General features: G+C 40.6%; 1 protein-coding gene across 1 annotated transcript in view; it reads right to left on the bottom strand.

The window, feature by feature from the left end:
• The window catches only part of ZNHIT6 (zinc finger HIT-type containing 6), a 33033-nt gene that overhangs the window by 4888 nt on the left and 4826 nt on the right, over positions 1-23319 (bottom strand). Inside the window, exons 6-9 of the mRNA XM_035333478.1 lie at positions 16351-16419; positions 15482-15562; positions 14904-14984; positions 651-775 (exon numbers count right to left, since the gene is read on the bottom strand). Of these exons, the coding sequence (XP_035189369.1) occupies positions 651-775; positions 14904-14984; positions 15482-15562; positions 16351-16419 (356 nt within the window). The remainder of the gene's footprint in view (positions 1-650; positions 776-14903; positions 14985-15481; positions 15563-16350; positions 16420-23319) is intronic.

Here is a 23319-nt window from a genome sequence, read left to right as displayed (position 1 = left end):
CAAGTTACTAGCTGGGGACTAAGGGACAAGGAACTGGCTCCCTCTATCAGCAGCTGCAGAAAGCAAAGGTTTCAAATGGAAAAGCAGAAATACAGGAAGTGAAGCCTTTATATTAGGGAGAAAAATGGTACTTTCCAAAAAGATAACAGTGCTTTTAACACACCCAAAAAACTACTTTGCCATTACAATTTCTATTAACCATCACATAATTCAGAACTATTTGACCAATTTTAGGAGTTATGCTGGGAAATCATGGACAAAGCTTCCCTTTTCTGTAGCAGGCTTACTTACAGTCTTACAATCTTCCTCTGACAGCTTGACTTTTTAGAAACAAACAACTCTGTCCAACTGCTATGTACAAAATTTAGCACAAGTCTGAAGAATTGTTTTACCTTAGTGGCTAAAACTATACAAAAATAGATGAAGCACCAGTAAACAATGTTAGGACAAATACAGTAACACTGAAGTGAGACATCAACCATAAGATTTAAGACAGCGTTCACAACACTTTGATATCAATCTTGTAGAGTCTGAGAGAAATATAAAACATACTGTGCATTCCTGGCACCAATAATGGGTGTATCCTTGATTATTGTTTATTCAACTAAAATATCTAAGTATAGAATAACAGGAAATAAATATATGCTTACCTTGGCCAAGAACCACCATGTCATTCTTCAATTTTTTTAAGACAACAAATAACGTTGGGTACTCAATTATTACTTTGTTTTTCAAATTTTCTAGGAGGCTTCTACTGGCATCCAGTTCATTGTACCTTAAAAATAACAGGAAAGTTTATTTTGGGTTTTAAAACTACCGAGGACATAATGTACACTTCCTAAAAAAAGCTTTCTTGCAGTTCACAGGATTTTCAGATGATATCATGTTTAGAAGAACTCTCTTATGATTCAAATTACGTATCTGGCCTTATTATCCAACTACATCTTTTTAAACCCTCCTAACTTCTAAGCCTAAGAACAAGAGGAGAATGGAATAGTTTCATTACAGGCTAAAATGTTTTCAGAGCTGTTAATTAATATTTTTACCAAAATCAGAAATGGAGATATGGATATCAAAATGAATATATTTAAGGAAATTAGATTCTAAACTGAAAATAAGACAAGGTCCCACTTGTTTTTTCCAACCACTCTTAGTATACGCTTAATAAATGTATGCATTTGTAATTTTTCATGCTTATGACCTTTAATACTACAGATTTAATTTACATGCCTAGTAGTGCATCTCATCACATTTTCTTATGAATTGTCACTTAAGTATTGGAAAGATGAAATAAAAAGCATTGCTCACCAACTATTACAGCAAAGGCACCTTGGAAGTGCTTAGAGCTCCGTTTCTGTAGGGCTCGGATACCCAGAACAGACAACAATAAGCAATCATTTCTAGAAGGTGGCACAACATCCCTGTTTATGGCCCAGAGAAGCTCTGCTTACAGCACCATCTCCAAGAAGCTCTGTATAGGAAAGGTTGCACCTGTGTGTGCTACAAGAGGCAGGTGGCTCGACATGCAGCCCCTTCCCACAGAAGGGCTCCCTCCCCTTCACCCCGCAGGCTGAGGGCAGTTATGCAGCCATATACTGTCATACAAGTAAAAGGTAAACTGAGCATCTTCTCCTAATCTACAATGATATCCTAAACCTGTGATGTCCTCTCCCAGCTCTCTCATCAGAAGCCTGCATGTGGGATTTTGGGGAATGGAAGGGTGTTTCAAAGCCCTCTATGAGAGAAACCCTGGTGCTTTCACTTGATACGACCGCAGCATCCAACAAATGCTCTGATAGTATTACACTGCAATCTGAGTTATGCAATTCTTTCTGTAATCAGGATTATAAAATCACCACTAAGCTACTGTATCAGCTACAGCCAAAGGAAGTTCAGAACCAAAATACACTGTGGGCAATAAGGGGAGTATTTCACACAGCTGCTCCACCGTCTCTGAGCATTTACATATTATGCACTTGGACTTTCTTTTGCCAAAAAAAAACACAACAAAACAACCCTGGAGGGGTGAAGGAAATGCACGCTTTATGATTTTCAGTAATGTATGATTAGGAACAGTACATCAGAGAAGTCGGCAGACAAGAAGAATATTGAAGGCAAAGCAGGATTTGAGTTCTTGGGATTTAAGGGAAACTTAGTTTGAGCAAAAACTATTTCTCTCTCATATTCGACTTCAATCATCATGAAAATATTTGGTTTCAAGTTTCTCTTAACCCAAAGTAATTATGACCTGTTCTTTCTGAAACCCTTTAGAAGGGATAACAGTATATTACATTTCTCATTGAATGAATGCATTCATAACTCGGGGATTAACACACATGAACAGAAACATATTTACTGCTTTATTTACAGTACTCTAAATGCAAAGCATGGCAATACCTTTCCTTTGGCAAGGACCTCAACACATTCTTTTCTGGTTAGGCAAACGTTTACCACCAAGAGGCTAAACTAATTCACATGCCACAATACACTTTCCATTATCTCATGTTTTAGACAAAACATCTCTAGCGTCCAGCTTGGCATAAGATAAAACATTTGTACTTAAAACTATTTTATGATAGTAAATTACTGAAGTGTTAGGTCACTACAGTCAGAGCTTTATCTTTTTTTGTATTTAGTAAATTGTACTGTTTGACAATGACAGAGAAAAAATCCCAAAGTTTAGTTCATAATCTGGTCTGTAAATCTCAGGGAGAATGTAACAAAGGAGCTTAATGCCTCTCTTTTTTAACTTTAGTGCTGTTAGTACCTATTCTATCCAAGAGACCTCAGTCTACCACACTCCTCACTCAATATACAAGCGTAAGTTGAGTTTTTTTGCTAATCCACCTGTCAATCTCTTCCTCAACTGTGCGTGTTTAAAGATCTCAAAAAAACCTAATACTTGTCATTCCATTTCAGTCAAATACAGGATGGCTCGCAGAGCACAGCTGACTTCAGGTTCTCTCTAAAGTACTTTGTCATGAGAAAAACCTTCCCACTTGTACCCCAGAAGCAGAACACAGATGTACACCAGTGCGGAGAGCAGCACAGGTCTCTGACCAAAAGACAACTGCCCTGTACAGCATTTCTAGAAACCCAAATTCACCCCAAGTTCAGTTTTTACTTATGAAAAAGGTAGACCTATTTGAAGAAAAACCAAAAAGCATGCATCCTAAAAAATGGAATGGCTTCTTACAAGTCTTGTGACTGCTCAGCACCACAAGGAGCTGCAGGGAAGCGGCGTCACCATGGTTGGGGATGGTGTGGTGAGAGCTTGGAGCAGATACTCCTTTACCATCATTTTACCAGCAACTCCTGTATCACTAGCATTGCCTAGCCTGCTCAGCGAGAACCTACAGCTGGCTGCAACTCTTTTCATGCCCTTCCTTCAGCGTGCAGTTCAAGTTCAAACCTTGATATGAGGCATCACAACCCTGAACTGCACATTTGGAAAGACACAAGTAAGGCATGGAGGTTTTCTTTTTTAAGTTGCGGTTAAGCATCCTGCAGCAGAGAAGCTGTCCTGTTCTGGTACTGAACACACGTTGTTGTCACAGAATCTTAGAATATGATTCTATGTCCCCATTGCCTCATTCAGCTTCCCAGTTCCTACACTCGGCAGGACTTCTCATTGCATTCTTCTCTCTGAATCTTCCTTCCTCTATGGTATTTACTTCTATTTACTGCCCCTTCCATACATTCCCTCAGCCTCCTCATTGTACACCCACCACCTAATACATTTTCCAGATTGTTATCTTGCCCCAGGCAAGGCTTTACGCCCATGTCATGAAGCAAGAAATGGGCCTGGATTTCTTCTTAATAAGAAGATTCCATTTATAAGGACCACAAAGAGACAATCTTGGCAGACAACAGCTTTTGGTTTTAGCTGGGATGAAATAACAATAACTGCTTTTTAAAGGACAAAATTAAACAGAATTTGCCTGCCAGCAGGCAGTTTAAAAGCCTACAAAAATTGAGACAACTGGGAAAATTTAACAAGGTTCAGCAATCCCACATCAGTTCCCATATAATCTTTTACATTCACCCTATGAATTGCTTTGTTACCTTTCACAAATGCTGAAATTCACATGGCTCTGCACTTCTGATAGCATCTGTGAGTATCTGCAAAGACCAGTTTCACTATCTATAGTTATTCTGCTACCTTCCAGGAATTCAAAAATTCAGCCTCCTAATCTGTCTCCCCCATGCAGGAATGCTCCATTAGGTCACTGCATCACAACAACCTCCCTCAGATGGAGCCTACGGCTGTCATCGCAGTGGTGTAACTTGTCTCCACAAATTCAGACAGCAGGAAATTCCCTGCTGATCAGGTTTTCCTGAATGTCATCGACAGGAACTTTGATTTTAATAATAAAGAAAAAACTGCAACCTGGAATTAAGGATAAGTTGTAACCATGTTACTTCTCTCATTTAGTCTTCTAGCTACTGGAAGAAAAGAGCAAAAAAGATTTCCCGATCTAAAATTGCAAATATTAGTAAGATGCATGCTTGTGTAATGATGTTCATAGTTTTCCTGTGAGGGATATAAATTAAAGCTTGTACTCATATTTTAAACAAAGACATTTTTTCTTCCTAGAACTCAGTGGAAACATCTAGGTATTCAGTTGGCATAATTCAGATACAATAAATCATGGTATCTATTTCGGGCCTAATCTTAAAATCCACACTCAAACTTCTGCTAAGTTGTGGGAAGAAGGATTTCTCCCCCACATCCCCCAAGTAAGGCAGGCAGCATTTTCCAGCTATCTGCATTTCCCCAGAAGAGAGCTAAGACTGGGTACAGCATTTAAAGGCTCTCCCAAGCACTCCTTGTGAAGAGCTGTAGCACAGCAAAGATAATAACTAACAGATGGACTTTCATTCCTAAGTGGTGAATAACCTCATCGTGTGGTTATGATTTGGTGAACATGGAAGTAGTGAAATGCACTCCTGAATAGATATGAACGGAGGCTTATATGGCAAAAAGTAAACACAGTGTACCAAAACAACGCAGACTTTTAATATTTAACTTTCTCACCAGAATTCTGACATTCCAAAAATCTGGAACACAGTGAATTTTGTTAGTCCTTACGCATGAAAAAGAATTACAGAAATACAATAAATAAAAAGGCAGAGTCCTTAAAAAAAAATGAAAACAATAAAGGAAATTACTTGCTGTAATGCTTCCTTTGTAACATAATTAATAACAGCAGCTGAAAAACACGGAAGTCTCTACTTTGCTTGACCACTCTTAAGAGACGAGAGAGGAGGGACCGACCAAGTTTAAGTTAATATTCTAATACAAAAATTGTAATACAGTTTACACAACTATTTTAAAACTTCCTCGGTTCCTCCTTCCACTTTTGCTTTATGATTTCTCTCGCAGTGCAGGATGTCCACAGCCTGCCTTGACAAACACTCACTAACCTCTCCTCCCTTCTGTCAAAACCTGTATAGCTTAACCTACACCAATACAGAACAGATGCCTGACCAATCTCTTTTTGAATCAGATGGCCACTTTCAGCAACAGTTCCATCACTGTACAGTCATTATTCCTTTTTTTTTTTTTTCAGAAAAAAAAACGGAAAATTAGGACAAGCAACCCTCTTTTTTTTCAGCATTTGGCCCACTGGTCCCATTGGGAAGCAATTAACACAGCAGAGGAAGACAAGTTGCCAGCACACCAGGAAGGCATCTCAGACTGCATCACCACCTCCTCACTATATCTACATGCTTCGAAGGCATAAAGCCATTTCAGAGTAACGAGGAGACCACGACACTGTTCCTTTTCCTTGCCGTATCTCTACCACAGACCATCTTCACACAAAGACCCGATTAAGACAAGCTGTAACAGGGACACTAACTGTCACCTGTCACCTAAATTATCAGGCACAATCGTAGCTGTCCAGATTCATTGGTTTGTTCACTTTCACCCTAGCAAATATACAAAGCAGTTTGTGGAAAGAAGAGAGAAGCAACGTAAGAGTACAAGTACGTTACTGCAGAAGCACAAAGGCTGTCCTTGTCTAAACCTCTTGAGAATGAGGCAATTGCATGAAGGAAAAAAAAAAAACACAGCAAAATTTCTTTACTGACAACCATGGAAAAAAAGTATCAATTGATGGCAAACAACATAATGCAGATAAGGCATCTGTTGTAACAACTGAGTGGACAGAGCATTAGGCGAGATGTGGTAAAAGGACTCAGGATGCAAAACAACAATCTAAAGATTAACTCAAGTACAAACCATTCTGAATCTTTTAGCTATTGGAGAAAGTACAACAAAACAAACAGGAGGAAAATATGAAGCTAACTAATGTCATTTTCTTGGATTCAGAATAATTTGGTTCAAAGAATACAAAAATAGTGATGCTGAATTTCAAGAAAGCAAATATTTTCCCCATCTCCTAATACGTAATGAAAAGAAATAAAATCCAAAAGCAAGTAAAGATACCATGGTTCAAGTGCATCACAGCCAGCAGTCCTTTAGACGCACAGAAATTTGCCGTGGAGCTTCATAAACTGCTCAAGAGCTTAAGGTTTACAAATCTCCATTGTACAGTGCAGATATACTGTAAAAGGGTCCTCTGCAATCGTATGCTGCTGCTACGTGCCTGAGATAAAGAAGCTAACCAGCCTAATGAGTTAATGATAGCCAGAGGGCCTAGAGGGAAAATGAAATTGCACAAGGGAAAAGTTATTAGAAAGAGAATGAAGATTCAAGATGAATTCCTGAAGTTTCAAAACCTGCAAAGATATTAGTGGCATCTCTAGTACAAGCAAAAGCTGTGGGTGGTTCCCCAAAAATCCAGGGAAGTCAAGTTCTGTAACTTGTGCCATTAAAATATTGGGATGTTCATAGAGGAAAAGTAAATGCCACAGGTCTGCGTTACATTCCTTCTGTTACCGTGCCCCATGAAACATTACTGCAAGGAGTCTTAGAGGTATGTGTGGGGGGGGGTTACAAAGGAGTAACAAAGGACATGAAAAACTCTGATATACTAAGGTCAGAAAACTAATAGGTCAAATCTCATTGACAACTTAATGCAAGTCAGCAGTGCACTGACAAAATTAGCAGAAATATCAAGCTGATGAGAAATTACCCTTTGTAGGCTGGCAATAATTTTCTTATTGCACCTGAGCTAGTCTAATGAACCGCTACTTCAGAAACCAGAATTGATACTTTTGTAAGTTAGGATCCCTCGATAACAAACTCTAAGTTTTCCAATTTAGCTCCCATGAAGACGGCCTGAACACCTCTAACCCTCTGCACTAAGTTTTGGAAATGTATCCACAGATTGGCACTTCTTTGCATGGAAACCACAGTGCAATAAACCTTCCATTAAGGGGTTACTAACGCTTTACAATGAAAAGGAAAAGCTATGAAATAAAGAAAACAAATTATTTTCTTGGCAAACAAGCAGGAAGGTCAATTCCCTCTTTGGCGGGGTCGAAACGATCAGTCCTTGCTCATTTCCGTCAGGAAAGCGAAAAAACAGAGGGATTCCCCTTTGGCAGCATCACAAGGAAATAACAGGATCTCGCCTTTCCCACTGGAGCACAAAGAGGTTCCCCTTTCCTCCGCCTCTATGAAAACACCGATGGCTGTATTGCCATTTTTCACAGCACTACAGCTTCCAAGTTCAGTCTATCACTTCAACTGCTCTCAAACACAGATGAGTTTGTATCTTTGCTTCTAGAAGAGTTTTACTCTGGCCTCCCCGTGCTGCCTGGTCCCCAAACCTGAGAAACTCGGCTACCTTCAAGTCAGAGCCTCACCGTGCCTCTTCCTCCCAAGGCACAGATGAACGTCCTCTGAGGCACAGCCTCTCTCCCCTTCTGGAAGATCCTGAAGAGCAACCCAGGTAGATACAGCTGAATTAAACCCTCAGTACGTCTCACAGCATGACACTTAAGCTAGGCTGGATCAGGACAAATGGTTTGAACATTTCCTTCAATCTACAACCCACCTTCAGCAATTCCCTCCCCTAGCTGAGGGGTGGCAGTTTATTCAACAGGTTTTTTTCCAGTCTGCAGTTGTGTCTTGGGCTTCATGGCCTGTCTTCTTGCCTTTAGGTATGCCCCAGGTGTGCATGGTGCACAGTGCATGGACTTCAGTGACGAATTTTTCCACACCATATGTATGTTACATGTTACGGCTGCATTCACAAGCTCCTCTGCCCCCTAGAAGAGGCGGTTCTGGAAACTCATTCATAGATGAACATTTACTCAGGGAGAAGAGAGAAAATCAGCTTGTGTGTTTGCTGGGCACATAGCTCCCATGCTAATAAGCCCAGTTACGATGCAGCAAAGAGGCTACGGTGTACACTTTTCCTCATCTTTCACAATCTGGGATCTGCCTACTTGCTTTGAAAGCATGAAGGCTCTGAAGGTCTTTAAGCCTGCCTGTGGTGCCTGCAGATCACCACCAGATGACTAGACAGGGCAAACCACTCGGGTGAAGCCAACACCAACACTTTTATTGTTATCTTATCTTCCACCTCTTTACTCACACATTTTTCCTCTCTAAGTGGTCTGGATCTAACATGCCGCAACATAGACTGCAGAATTTTGGAGCGTAGAGAGCAATTTCAGATAAATCTTTGTGCAATAGATGTCTCAGCCTGAGATTCTCTAGCTGGGACGCTCCAGAAATCCTAATGCAATACCATTAATTATAAAACAGTTCATCCAAAAGAATTCAGCATGGGTTACAAAACGCTGGATCGTTACTTTAAAAACAGGCGCATACTGGTTCATAAAGGAATTCTTTTCAGGAAAAGAAAAAATGAATGATTGCTCAAGATAGTAAGATGGACAAATTCTGTTTTCTTTGGAATCATCCCAAAAATCTTCTCAAAGGTCAAGTAATTATAGTCAGACATCACAAACGTTTAGCTATGCATGCTACAGATTCACATCATACGTACTTTTTGTAGTCAGCAATGACTAGTTTTCTGCTTTCCTTTTATGTTGTGTAAGATGATTTCGCTTAAGAACGTAAGTAGAAAGGAAGGAAAACTGAGGAATTTTTACAGTAAAAGTTGCACATCCTGGAATCTGTTGCTCTTCATCGCTTTTGTCAGCAGAGAGACCGCTGCTCAGAGAAAGAGGGAGGAAGTGAAAAATGACACTGAAATGGCTGCAGTAACAAATCTGAGAAGATGAAAGTGACCTATAAGAAAACATAGCAAAGTATTCAAGAAGAAAAGCAAAAGTTTTAGTAAAAAACAAAACCCAGCACTCTGGGAAAAGACAGCAGCAAGTAATACACAGGAGCACTGTGTTTAAGAAACAGACTACAGAACAAATTTGATTTCCCCTTGAACAGGACAAAGTAGCCAGAGCCTGACTGCAGTTGTGCAGTGAAGAATAACTATTGTAAGCTAACTCCCTGCCTTTGTAAAGCAGGCAGAGCTGCTTTTGTGCCAGCTGCTGTGAGCTCGAGAAGAGTAATGAATTCTACTGTCAATCTTCTGCTGGCATAGGCTAAAGCCAGCCTGGGGTCCGTTCCAACTCATGCCAAGGCCAGCAGTTCAACCAGAGATTTGTATCCGTAATTCCTGTCTCATGTATACCAAGCACTACATAAATGTGAAGAGAAATTGCTTCCTAAATAAGACTGGGGAATATTAAATAAACCACCCCACATTTTTCAACACTTGCAGGAAATGCAGAGAAAGAAATAATGCCTGAGAAGGGCCCATTCCAGCCTTTTGTTTTGCTAGATGAATGAAGTAGTAGTTTGGAAATGAGGTCTTAATATGATGATAAAAACTGATCTGAGCACCGCACTGGTGGCACTGATTTTTTTAAGCAACCAAATCACCAGTGAAAAGCAGAAAGCAAAAACTATAAGCTCTACTGGTTTCACATGAAGTTATTCATAAATAATAATGCAGAAGGAATTGCTCTAGGAAGATGGTATGAAAAATTAACACGATCCAAGGAAGACACTGACACTTGACATTTGAGGCTCTGATGTGTTTAAAGATAGGAGTATTTGATACTCTTAGAATCACTGACAAAATATCAGGTATAACAGACTTTTTTTTTTAACAAGAAAATAAACAAATCTATGTAAATTTTATATTTAAAAAGATTTTATTCCATTGCATTTATATTACTCTTGGAATTCCAAGGCAATTTTCTAAAAGTCTGTTGGCACACACGCACTGAAGCAAAAAGAACTGACTTCATCTTCCTAAATCTATTACTGTGACTACTGCGACCTACTAATGTGATCTAACCCGCAGATGCTGAAAAACAATGGACTACAAAAGAAAATTCTCTTTGAGCACAGAACTCAGTCATCCAAGGAAATAACTCTCGTTTCTGCCAGCTGATCTTGAGACAGGGAAGTGTTCCAACATTACTAACATCATCCAGGCTTCTGGGAAGCAACTGCACTGGATCAGTTGAAGCAAAATAAGCGTTCACCACCATAAAGCAATGACATTTAGTAGAGGAGAACCTCTGATACTTGTTTAGCAAATTTTCTTCCCAGTGGTCCACAAGAATTAAGCGGCAAACATGCCAGTATTCTCATGTGCACCGGCCAATGTCACCACACACAGCAAGAAGCCCCCTGATGTTGGAACCGGTACAAAAATGCTTTGGATATTTTTGTCTTTCTGAGTAACTGAAGCATGAGCTGCACCGGTACCACTGATACAACCGGTCCTGTACACCAACACCCCTGTGTGGTGTGCCTGGTTTACAACAGGAAAGCTAGAGTTCCTTGGAGGACACGGTCCCCCAAAAGTAGTGTGCTTTGCGAGGCCTGAGAAGGCCAAGCAGCCTCAATTTTCCACACATCTAGATGTCCTGGCAGTGCCTCCAAAGTGTTCTACAATGACTTATGCCGAAACAATGTTTACATGTCATTCTGAATATGCTAATGGTCAAAGAAGAAAAATGACCTATAAAGGACCCAACAACGATGTTTAAGAAAGCATTATTTTTAATTCCATTAAACTAAACAAGTGTGTCTAAAGACAGACAACTATCTCAACTAGCTTACTGCAAGATGTTATGAACCCAGTAGAGGAGATCTTTATTTAATCGTCTCAGAGAGAAAAACATCTACTGCAAACCTAGTCTGTTGCAGTTCATTCTCATGAAGAAATAAGTTCATCTTCTATGATAAGCAAGCATAAGTAACGATGCTATTAAAATCTACAGTCACAAAACCCCCCAAAACTCTGGCCACTAACTTAGGCGTAACAAATATCAAGGATCTGCTGGATTTCGGATTTTTGTTTGTTTTGCCTTTTTTTGGTTACACAAAGCCTAATAAGGCAATTCTCAAGAAGAAAAGAAAAAGAAGGTGTATGTCCCAAACCAGACTGTATAATTTGGCAGTTGCATTTTTTCTTTCCTTAGTGGAAAAAGCAATGCTCTTACCATATGAAGTCACTTTGAAGGCATCCCAAATAAAGGACTGAAGACAGTCAGGACATTAATTTATCCTGAAGAAAGAAAAGACTATTTTATAAAAGAATGTAGACTGTAAAAATCATCCAAGAGGCAGCAGCTAAACCTTTCTTGGAATATTTTCAGCCAAGGACAGAATGGACACCAACGAAATATTGCGTAACAGGTGATAGAGGCGAGTACCACAAAACGGAAAACTATTATAACAACCCATTCAAATGCAGATTTTTTCCAAACCAAAGTTTTAAAGAAAGAAGAGTTGTGTAACTCTCATGTTTTTAAGCCCTCCTTCACAAGATTCCTTATAAAGTAAGTGCAATTACATGACAAGACTATCAAGTGGTGTAACGGGTGTAGTGCCATAGAGCATTAGGTGACAGATGCGGAGGAGAGGACACGAGGGGAGATCACGCTTTAGGTTACTCCGAACAACTGTGGAGTGCTACCAGCTCAAACTGAAAGCAATTCTTACAAGCTGGTTGTAGATTAAAGAGCTAGAGATCAGGATGAGGAACAACAACAACAACAGAAACCCACAAGAGCTTATCACAGATGGGAAAGTTCGCTAAGAACTGTCACGAAAAGCACCTAGCGGGGAGAAAGCCAGCACCACGCTGCTTGACAGCTCTCCGCCACACAACAATGCACTTCCGAAGTTCTGCACACCTCCTGTGATGAAGGAGAATTCTGTACTGCGTGGATAATTTATACTAATGGAAAAAGAAAAAAAAACACCTTTCCCTCCATCCCCAATTTAAAGCATTCTGCAAGGGACTTTCAAAACTGAAAGGATTGTTTGCTGTGAAATACAGAAAACAGACAAAGCTAAACCACAAACTCCTGTTTCATAAACATTTGCAGGAAATAGTAAAATCCTTCTGTAACATACTTAAAACTAGCAGACTAACATTTTAGAACCCATAATAATCCTACTTAGATGTTCTCTGAAACACCACTGCACTGACTCAATAATACATAATCCCAGCTATGAAAAGTATTTTTCTCAAATGGTTCTGCTAAGCCTAAAACCAACATCCACTCAAACAAATACATTTTTACAGCCTTCCTACTAACCTACTACTTCTGGAGAAGTAATTTCTCTGGTGGACCAAAGGAAGTGCTGGATAACAGAGTATTTATGTAGACTTGCATGATTTGTAGACTACACCAACCGCATTCCTCCAGGCTGCTGCCCCCAGAGTGACGAAGAGGAACGAAGAGGATTCTGCCCTACAGGAGCACACAACCTAAAACCAGGCAGAGGAGGTGGCACAGGATGAGTGAGCTCACAGTGGCACCAATGACTTCACAAACCAGCAGCTCCCCACTGCTAAGATACAAGCTGGTCTGCATCAATAGCAAGCATCAAGTATTCCCACTGCAACCCCAGGTAGTGATTTTTTACTGTGAGACAACGCACACCCTAATTAATTTAACAGTGGGAGCCAAAAGGAGACAAAATCAAAATAAATTCTCTCTTAACTATAATGCAACTACAGTAAAAGCTTAAATTCCCTCCGAGAGCCTTTTTCACAACAACTCTGCTCGCACAACTACACCGAGAGCCTGCTGGCAGAGCCCCAGCTCATGTTGACAGAAGATGCTTTTCTGCTGAGCTAGCAGTCCCATCATGTCAAACCAACTTTGTCCTTTCCTTTCACAAGCAGGGTTTTCTTTCAGTGTGCTGCTTCCGCGACCTGCCCACGCTGCCACAGCAGGGCCTGCTTTACCAACAAGGAGATGCGTTTCTCATTCAAAAGACTTGTTAACTTCCTAAAGTTCTTTTTAAAGCACACATTTCACTGATTAAATACTAATTACTATAACTTTGATATGAGAAAACAAAGATGATTCTGGAAGTACAGGATGAAACTCCAATTTTAGGCTATTTATATTTATTTTGCAGATAGCACAACTTCTGCAGAACCATGTACAGCAGGAACTAGCTGAATGAATTCTCAGTTTTTTCCTATGTTAGTCTGCGAAGGGGACAGAAGTTGTTCATGCTGTGGAAACCTGTCCCGAATACCACTATTGACAGCTGAGCCCAAGTCTGCCATAAAGTACTGTAAAATGGGAAATTGTTCTGATCCTGTTCCCTAGCACTAAGTTCTAGAATGGCTTTTTTACTTGGGTAAAACACCATACACAGCCTGCATGGCTAAAGTGCCTGAACTGAATTCGTGGAGCACTCGGAAATACAGCAAAGGGAGAAACCTGAGAAAGCTCCACCTGTCTGCGTCCTTCCACACAGAACTTTTCAGGTTAGCTCACAATACCAGCATTTTTAATTCCCCCCCTAAATGTAGAGAATTAGGCCATTCTTGAAGTAAACGGAAGTCCTCCACACATTTCACTCAAAACCAACAGGTTTGTAGCTGAACAAATTTTACAACCTTATTTCAAATAGTGATTGCAAAGAGGGAAAAAAATCAAAACCATGAGGAGTTTATATTTGTGGCTTGAATGTTGAAGTATGTTACTCACTTCTGAATAATACTTACTGGGAAAGAGAAACAGCACAAACATGAAGTTCAGTTACAACTGGTGTTTTTTACTATACCTTTTTTCTTCCCCTTAGAAATAACATACCACGCTTCAGGGAAGTATATTATTTCCATTTGTTACATTTGAAGAAAAGAATGTACTTTAAGAACCCTAACTAGGAATCACTGGTCAACCACAATAAGCTATGATATTAAAGCTGGTACATATCCTTTTCAGTAACAATGACAACAGGGTGGAGTCTTCAAAATGGTATTTATACCATCAAAAATTATTTATTTAAAGTTTAATTTTGAAGTCCAAGATTATTATTGCCTGTTCTGGAAACAAAGAAAACAATTTTTCACAAGTCAAAACTCTGCAAACTTAAAAGCGCACACCCAGCAATATCTTAACATGAAGAGTAATGAGCTAGTAACGTTGAGAAAAATATGTTACTTCCAGTTCAGCAACTGGATGCGGGTAAGGCATTTTTGCTGCAATGGTGGTTTAAAAAAGACAGCTCTCCAGCTGACTCCCTTGAGAGGTTCACATATCCACAGAGGAGCTTATAGAAGAGAATGGACACTAGACTTCAGCTGGTCAATGAATTAATTTAGCATATAACACAAACCCAGCTTCAGCACAAACACTTGCATGGACTGCTGCTGAAGCAGTTCAGGCACAGGCACACTCACCAGTCCACCAATGCAGCCGTGAGTGCCATGGCTTCTTAAATCATCCAAGTATGACTTAGCTGAATTTACCAATCACAGTAACTGTGCAGAAATTTCAATGTTGACTTATTAAAAGACAATTTTTTTTTTTTTTTTGCGGAATCACTTAAAATGGCTGGTAATTACTCACTGAAGCTTAATCCATGAGATACGTGATTTGTCCTTATGATACTAAAGACTAAGAAATGTATATATATATTTTTCTATCCTTAATTAAGAAGCACACAGACTAAAGAACCATCTTACCTGATAGAGTTTTGCTTCCTGTTTTCTATTTTCATTAAAATTTGTACATCTGACTGAGGAGACATTGTATAGATTTTTAATCTGAAAAAAAAAGAATAAGCAACAGATGAAGAGACAATGACATATTTCAGACTCTTCCTCTTATCATCCAGAAGAGATGGATATCTTTTGTATGTTAACAAGCAAAATAACTTATTTCTTGATAAAAACAAGTATTTGCCATATGTTGAGTATCTTCTAAAAATTAGGGCTATTATTACTAGTGTGTTTTTCTAATTCCTCCAAAGAAAAGGTTCACTGCAGATAATTAGTGTCATATTTTTTAGAATTACAGTTGCTTTATTTGATCTGTATGCTATGAGTCAATGTCTTAATCTTCTCCTGATTTAAAGTTAGTGGCTATATTCCAGGGTTACTTAGTTGTGAAAGTTGGGATGGTTTTGGCCGCAGGAATTAAAGATGCCCTGCTGACAGGGACCTCAACTTTACATATTGAAAGTGCAGCACTTTAAGCCATCTGTTCAGGATGACTCCTTTCTTTTATTAGTGAATTAGACAGAAAGTTATTCAATACGTACCTTTGACAAACTACAGGATCTGACTCCACTGGATCAATGTAGGGCTTAAGGATATCCGTGAGTGTTTTATCCTCTGGCACCCTTTCACAAAAGATAAAAATCAAATACATAAGACATGCTTCATCGTGTACACAAAAATCTATTATCTGAGTCATTTAAAGGAAACTGTGTATTTGCATGCTACAGTGGTACAACTGGGTACTTTATAGGAGGATTATAAAGGTGTATCGATACAGCACAGGTAATTGACAGCTCTATCTCAGTTTCAACACTGGGACTTCACTGGCATCTACAAGGAGTAAACAGATGAGTATCTCTAGTTTCAAACCCTGCAGCATAACATGCTGTTTGTACAGCCCAGAAGTAGATGCAGGCGTACTTCTCATACCCCTTCAGGCTAGGAAAAAAGGAGAAAGAAAGATTTGTCAATAAAAGCTTAGTTTGGGGATTTTGCAAAATGTGCTTATGGGCTTTCCTACGAAGGAAACAATGCAACCATTTCACTGTATGTGAAGGTCAGCTCCACTGCGCGAGCGAACAGGAAAGTGAAATCCTGCTGAATCCCTGCTCCATGAGAGCAGAATAGGTTAGCTGTACAGCACGTCACCACCATGAATATACAAGCTGCTCTCTTTACATCAAGGAAGGACTAGCAATCAAATATTTCACCTGATCTGAAAAGCCTGCTAGCTTTCAAAGAGTAAAATACTACACAACATTAACTGAAATGCCCCTGTAATTAAGGCAGAAAATAATATTCAAGTTTACCTTGTATAATATAAATATTTAAGAACTCATCAAAATATTTTCCATGTTAATTCCAGCAGAAGAATTTAAACTTTATACGAATCTGTTATCAAGCTCTGTACCTTTTTAAAGTGTATTCAGCGTGACAGTGAGGAAACACAAGCTTCAAATGCCAGTAGAACTTCTGCTCCCTGAAAAGAAAAAGAAATGCATACTGTTAATGCCTTCCTAGTGTTAGCTGGTAACTGCTGCTTTTTTTCCTATGATAAAGCTTGGTAGCCTGTGACAGAAGTGCAGAATACAATATATAGTGAAGATTTTGAATGGCATTTTCAAAGAGTAAAGCAGCACACAGAGGAGCTGAGAGGGGCACTCAGAAAGAGGCAACGATCCCAGCCCCTGCTGAATTTCAAGTCCTTTTGGGGTGAAAATCTCTTCCTTGCAAATACAGGCACGGTACCACCAACCAACTGATCAGCAGCATTTCGCGTTTTAGAAGGGAACATCTTCCAGCTGACTTTCTATGTGCACAGCTGCCCTTTCATTTGAGAAAAGGAACACGCTTTTTGGCCTATCGCCCAGGCCAGACTGCCAACCCAGCGCAACAGCCAGAGGTCCGAGCTGAGGCCAGGCTCCCCACAAAATAAAGGACTAGTCTTTCTGACCAGAAAAGGTGACGGGCAGGGAGGGAAGCTGTGTTTTGGCATAACATGGTTAACAAAAGTTGGAAAGAATTAACGCTTTACAGAAATATCAGGAAACTCTTGGTAGATACAAAAATTGATGCCACTTCTCCGCTTTGTGGGCTGTAAAACCATCTTCCCTTTAAAGCTAGTGCAATCAGTACCTGAGAACAGAAACTCCTGGAGCATGGTTCCAGTGCAGTATCATGTCAAGAAAGGCAGTACTGCCTACAGGACACCCCTCTACGAGTAGAAAATCTCTGGCTTTGTCTCTCATTTGCAGAGAATCTGCAGGAGTCAATAATGACTGAAGACCAGCCATTTTTCCTTTCATTGCTTCAAATTCTCCCACTCTGTATGGTGCACGTAACAATCTTCTAAATGGAACCTCATTAAAAAAAGAGCAGTCTAAAAGGTAGGTGCAAGGCCCTTTGCTGTGGTTCAGAATTTTACACTCGTGACAAACGGTACAGATTTGGGAGAGAAAGGAGGGACGGACTAGTGCCATTTAGAAAGCAGATGCCAGACATCTAGCTGCAGCACAGGAACTTTGAGCGGTGGTGGTGGTACTTTTTTTTTTTTTTAAACTACTTAAGACCTATGAATCATTATATCCAAGATAATCAGCATTGGTTATGCGAAGGTTCTGGTACCACAATTAAAAACAAACACACTGTTGCTCCAACTTGCTCTCTCATTTGCTTATCGGGCAGATGGAACATTATCCAGCGGGGTCTAGTCAGCTGCGGAGACAGGGTATGTGTATCCAGCAGCAAAACAGTCAACAAGGGAGTTGCTAAGCTCAGTTAACTATCTTATCAATTTTTAAATGGAGACTCTTTATGAAGTGCACTTACCAAATATTCACTGCCTTATCTAGTTATTTCTGGGTTAAAGCTAAGCTTTACAGCTGAACCATGCTTCTTGCAGTGTAAGTACAGTGGTCTTAGCTTTTACCAAAGAAAAAAGGGATGGGGGTGAAGCAGCAAGCAAGCAAGAAGAACCCTCCAAGGAGTTACTAATGAAATACAATGAACTAAGGAATGCTAAGGTCCACAAAGTAACATGCAGCAAGCTCACTGACATCTTGCCTCGTGGATTTTATGCTATTTTGCATATTGCTATGATGCTGTCTTAAACTACTGAACTGAAAGTTTTGAAATAACTCAAAATCAGTGAGCTTAATGGAATTTTGAAATGGAATTTTGAAAGTCTTGTGCAAGGTGAGTGAAACAAAGTTCTTAATTCTTTATCTTCACAACTGAAGGAAACATCAACACCAGCATGTGCACAGAGCAAGCTGCAGTGATGCCTGGCATTTAACGTGGCACAGTATTAATGCAAAGCACCTTCCCTAGCAGGCTTCAGTAAAGGTTTGCAATCTTTAAAGAGAACTAGGCTCACTATCACTAGCTGCAGTGACCACTAATGATGGGTAGGTAAGCTTATTAAAACACATACTTACAGGACCATTTGTTATATACTGTCCACTAACTTGGGGCTTTCTAGCAATTTTTCATTTAATTCACCACCGACTTGTTCAAACAGGCCATGCTCATGTATTCTAAGTGGCCAAGCCTTACAGTGATGTGAACTTCCTGCCAAACCTTTAATCACGATGGCCAGAGCAGCGGGAGCACCGCAGACCTGCCTCTGCTAACTGGGCCCAGCACGGTGTGACACAGGTCCCAGAAGCACGGATGTGGCCTGTAGGGCTGGCTCTAACACAGGCACTTGAAAAAAAAAGAACTGTTCCAGAACTAGTTCCAGCTATGTGCTACCTGTTGCTAGGAATACTCTTTGTGCCTGCAGAAACTGTAGTCACACAGCACATCCTGATTTCACATGCAAGACCAGTTCCCTGTGGGCTCACTGAGGCAGACTCAGTCCCTCGCTGCAGCTGTATAATCAGCTTAAGAGGGCTCTTTTCAGACTCTCACCCAGCCTCCCTCCCCCTCCCAGGCACAACCTAGTCCATGGATTAGTGCACAGAAAGAGCTATGAATCAGAAGTCTGAACTCTACATTTAAAAATATCATTCCTTGTCAGAAGGTCCCACTGGAAAAACAGAAATGTTGATATTGTCAGCATGCTAACACCTAAACCGGTGTTAATTACTTCATCTCTCTTCAAAGTATTCTTGCCTGAACGTAAACGGCAAACAGCAAGAGGTAAAATAGGTTTAGAACTAGGTAGAAGAAGGCAAGGGATAAAGAAGCTTAGAATTGGAATAGCCTCACACACTTTGCTGTCAGATGAAGACCTGAAAAACAGCAATACTTTTACACAGTAAGTTTCTGTAAGTAGAAAAAATTTGTAACGACCTGCTGGATGCCTCCTATTAAAGTGAAGCATCCCTCACCATCACTGATTTCTGCTCAATTAGAGAACTTGATGTCAACTGTAGATGCTATCAAAGCTGCTTCACAAAAAGTTCAGATTAAAATTAGATATCCTGGCTCCAGATCTCACTGACTTCATTTTCCATTATGGCTCACTGGGGTAGTATTTCCTTCAAATATAACTGTCATGTACCATGTTCATTTTCTAAATGAAACGCTTAATTGAGTCAGTCATCTGCAGTTGAGTAACAGCTTGCTGCTCCAAGTGCTCCACGCCGCTCAGCTGCTGTGCGATGCCAGCCCATGGTTTTCTTGAATACCAAGGCACTGACTATAAAACTACCAAACTGCATGGATCTGGATGAGGCACAGCACATCCTTGATGTCAGTAAGAGCAGCATCATCGCCCATCCCTGCACTGCTTGGCTTCACATCCTATTTTGTCTACTTCAGAGCCATACAAGCTGATCAGAAGGAGAAAGAGAAGCCAAGCACCTCTTCCCTTGCGTGAGATGTAGCTGCAAATTATGCTCAGAGCTGCACAGGCTGTTCTGCAATTACTGCTCTTCTACAACAAATAACCCTCTCCCTCTCGTTTTACCTAAAACTTCCAAAAATATATTTTTTATAATCAACTTCATTTTTCCTCACAATGTTTTTTCCACCGAAACACATGCAAGTGATATTTCAATTTCTGAAATCTAGAACTGAAATATTTTTATTTCTGATATTACAAAGACAGCAGTGACATACACAACGTGGCTGTTACCTTCAAGCAGCTCTAGGCACAGCTGCGAAGATTTTCCTCACTGCCTTTTACATTTAACACAGCACCCAGGAGATGTTCCAAGCTCTGTGGGTGTACGCAGTATGGGTGCTGGGAGGTACAGGACAGATCTAGCATCTGCCTAGGGTGCTAACAAAGGATTTTGGGACTTGGAGCCCCTCCATATGTACCTTGGAGGATTTTTAAAAGGGGTCCAAAGCCTACATATTTCTCAAAACATTTGAGATTGTAGCAATTTCATACATAAATGTTTCATATAATATAAATGTTTCGCAAAGCTTAACATTTTTACCTAGTTTCCTCTGAACAGTCAATTTTGCCTAGATTGCAGTAGAAGTACATATATATATATAAAAGACCTTTACACATATGTATTTATTTTTATAGAGGAAACCTCTATTAAAAATTTATTGTATATAAATTTTTCACATGTATATTTATATAGATGTGTAATATATATATATATAATGACAAAAAGTTCCGAATTCATCCCGTCTTAAGATACCAATTGTAGTTCTGACTCTGCAGAAGTACCTAAGGGTCACCCTATCAAAGATCTCCGACAATTTTGTTTCCATTTAGCAACTAGTATTCTTGACAGGTTTTAAGTAAGTATGTATGATGCACAAAGCACACATACTGTAGTATTTCCCATCTATGTTATTTTACATTGATAAAAGAGATGAAGAGGAAATAGATCTAAGTTTGAGGAAGGACCAGTTACCTTTAACTTGACAATGCCCTGGACTCTCAGCTAAGACACCGAAGTTTAACTGAAACACAGGGCCTTCACTACCCACTCCTTTGGCTAATGTTACCTTTCTCAACTTAAGCAACAGAGAGTCAGCACAGGTGACTAGATTCCCTCGTGAAGTCAAAACAACATTAACAACTGAGAACATGCAGAAGTGTGATGGTTTCCTTCTCCCCTCCACCACCAACTACGTGCTCCTAGAGCCAAAATGCCTGCTGATGTACTTCTAACAACAGCACACCAAGAAGAATGTCTCTCCATTTTGTTGAAACTTCCTTAGGCTTATTCCTGGATTTGATGTATAAACAATAAAACAATGAAATATTTCTCCTGAAAGTTCAAATGTTTCCTAGTTATAGTAAACAGCACGACAATCGATGAAGAAACTGAAGTGCACTTCCGCTGTAGCACATGTGGTCTCCTACAAGGGGGCCTCACAACAGCAGGAGATGTTACTAACCGCGCGTGTTGCAATAATCAAACACGATAGGCTTGAACTGAGCGTCCTGGGTAAGGCAAGGGGATGCTGCTAAGGCTGTGTAACCCAAACTGTAAGTCTCAAAAAAAAAATAGAACTACTGTCCTCTTTAACACCTGCAAGTAAACAAAATGACCATCAGACTCACTACGAGAATAAAAAATTTCAGTTGCTAAAGTAAAGAAATGTAAAAAAATGTCAACTGCCGAACTCAGTAGCTATTCATTTTAACGTGGGGGTATTTGAAAAGCTACTGATTTGCAGAAATGCACACAGATCCTGCTCTCGGTACCAAGGAACAACTACATTTAAGTTTAAGGACTCAAAACAGTGTAATATGAGCCCCTTAGCCTGCTCATGTAACTCCTTGGTAAATTTTCAAGATCAGCAACACTTCAGAAAATTCACGCTGATTATCTTTACCTAGTTAATGATTAAAGACTTGACATTTTAGGGTTTTCATAAGCACCTCAGAAGTGATTTCGTTAGCACTAACGATCACTTACCCACTACTAATCCCAAGTCTCCACACCAGATTTTATTCACACTATTAAATCAAAGAAGAGAGACAAAGGAGAGGATCCCCTCTTCTCCCACGTGCATAACATGATCGGAGGTTCCCAACCTGCAGGAACACCTCCCACCCGGGGGGAGCTGCATCCCTCCTTCTGTCTCCACAGGTTGCTGTGCGCAGACGGGATGAGGCAGGGGCAGGTGCCCAGGCAGACAAGCAGCAGAGGGGGCTGAGCAGGGCTGCACACACTGCAGAGCCGAGGGAGTGGGGCTGCACTGCCCCAGTTCAGCTTCTTGTTGCTGAAATCGGCTCCTGCTGAGGATGCAGGAGGCACAAGCTGCAAGCTCCCCCTGCTCCTCCCGCGTGCCTTGCTGGCTGGAGCTCCCCTCTTGCTGCCCCAGCCAGGTCACACCCTGCACCCCTCTCCCGAAGGCTCCCTGTCACGAATGCACCCCAATTCCATGGCAGTGCTGCTTCCAGAAGGGGAACTAGCACTTTGATTGGAAAATGAGGGCACTACAGCAAGGGTACGGTGAAGCAGTGCATTAAAAAGAATTTGCAAGTAAGGTGTCCTAAACCACCTGGCCCACAGGTAGGAGTTCACAAACTGGACTCAAACTCCATTCTCTGCTGACCCCCCGGTATCTGGATTGCTTGATACTGCAAGTTAATCTAACCCGTGTGTTACCAGCACTGGCACGGATGCTTTCACAATACTAATGGAAACAACAAACTAATGGAAACTGGGAAATGAAGAGCCTGGTTAACACATCTAAACAACCACTGATTTGTCCTCCAGAGCTGGCAGGGGCAGGGGATGACACAAGAATACATCTTGTACTTCCTAGTTTTGGATTACTTTCATTCCTGCCTTGTATCGCCTAACAGCTTGGCTCACATGGAGAGTGTGAAAAAGACATCAGAGAAGATTCTCGGCCTTCCACACACACACGCAGCGCAGCTTCCAACCTGCATCCTCCAGAGCAACCCCTCCACAAACCCTGACAGACAAACAGCATGAGAAGGGGCTCAGAGCTACCTAAGTGTAGACACACCAGAGCCTGACAGCAATCAGGAAGCAAGTATTTGCACAGCTTTACCCCACTTGGATGTAATATTCAACACAAAGTTAGGGGGCTTAACATGAAATCACACGGGACAGGAGACAAATGGCTGATACTTTTTGGTTCGATCAATCCTTGGGTTTGATTCCTCAGGTACCCACAGAAGGAGCAGGCAAACACACCAATTACAAAAAATAAAAATAAAAATAATTAGTTTTTAGTCTACATCACTGAACTCAGACAGCCCACTGCTGAGGGAACAGTACCGGCAGGAGAGGAAACGTCCTTCTGGTAGTTATCACGGAGCATGCCCATTCTGCTGGGCAGCATGTGCAGGAAGCAGGGGGTTACTTCCTATCCTCTTAGGACAGAGAACGTTACCACGTTCTTTCTGCTGGCATCTGAAAGCCCCTGAAAGGGTAACATTCCAAATCAACCACAAAAAAACACCTTTTGTCAATCATGAGGC

The sequence above is a fragment of the Oxyura jamaicensis genome, chromosome 8 (assembly GCF_011077185.1).
Source record: "Oxyura jamaicensis isolate SHBP4307 breed ruddy duck chromosome 8, BPBGC_Ojam_1.0, whole genome shotgun sequence".
Classification (NCBI taxonomy): domain Eukaryota; kingdom Metazoa; phylum Chordata; class Aves; order Anseriformes; family Anatidae; genus Oxyura; species Oxyura jamaicensis.
This window is presented reverse-complemented; position numbering and strand designations above follow the sequence as displayed.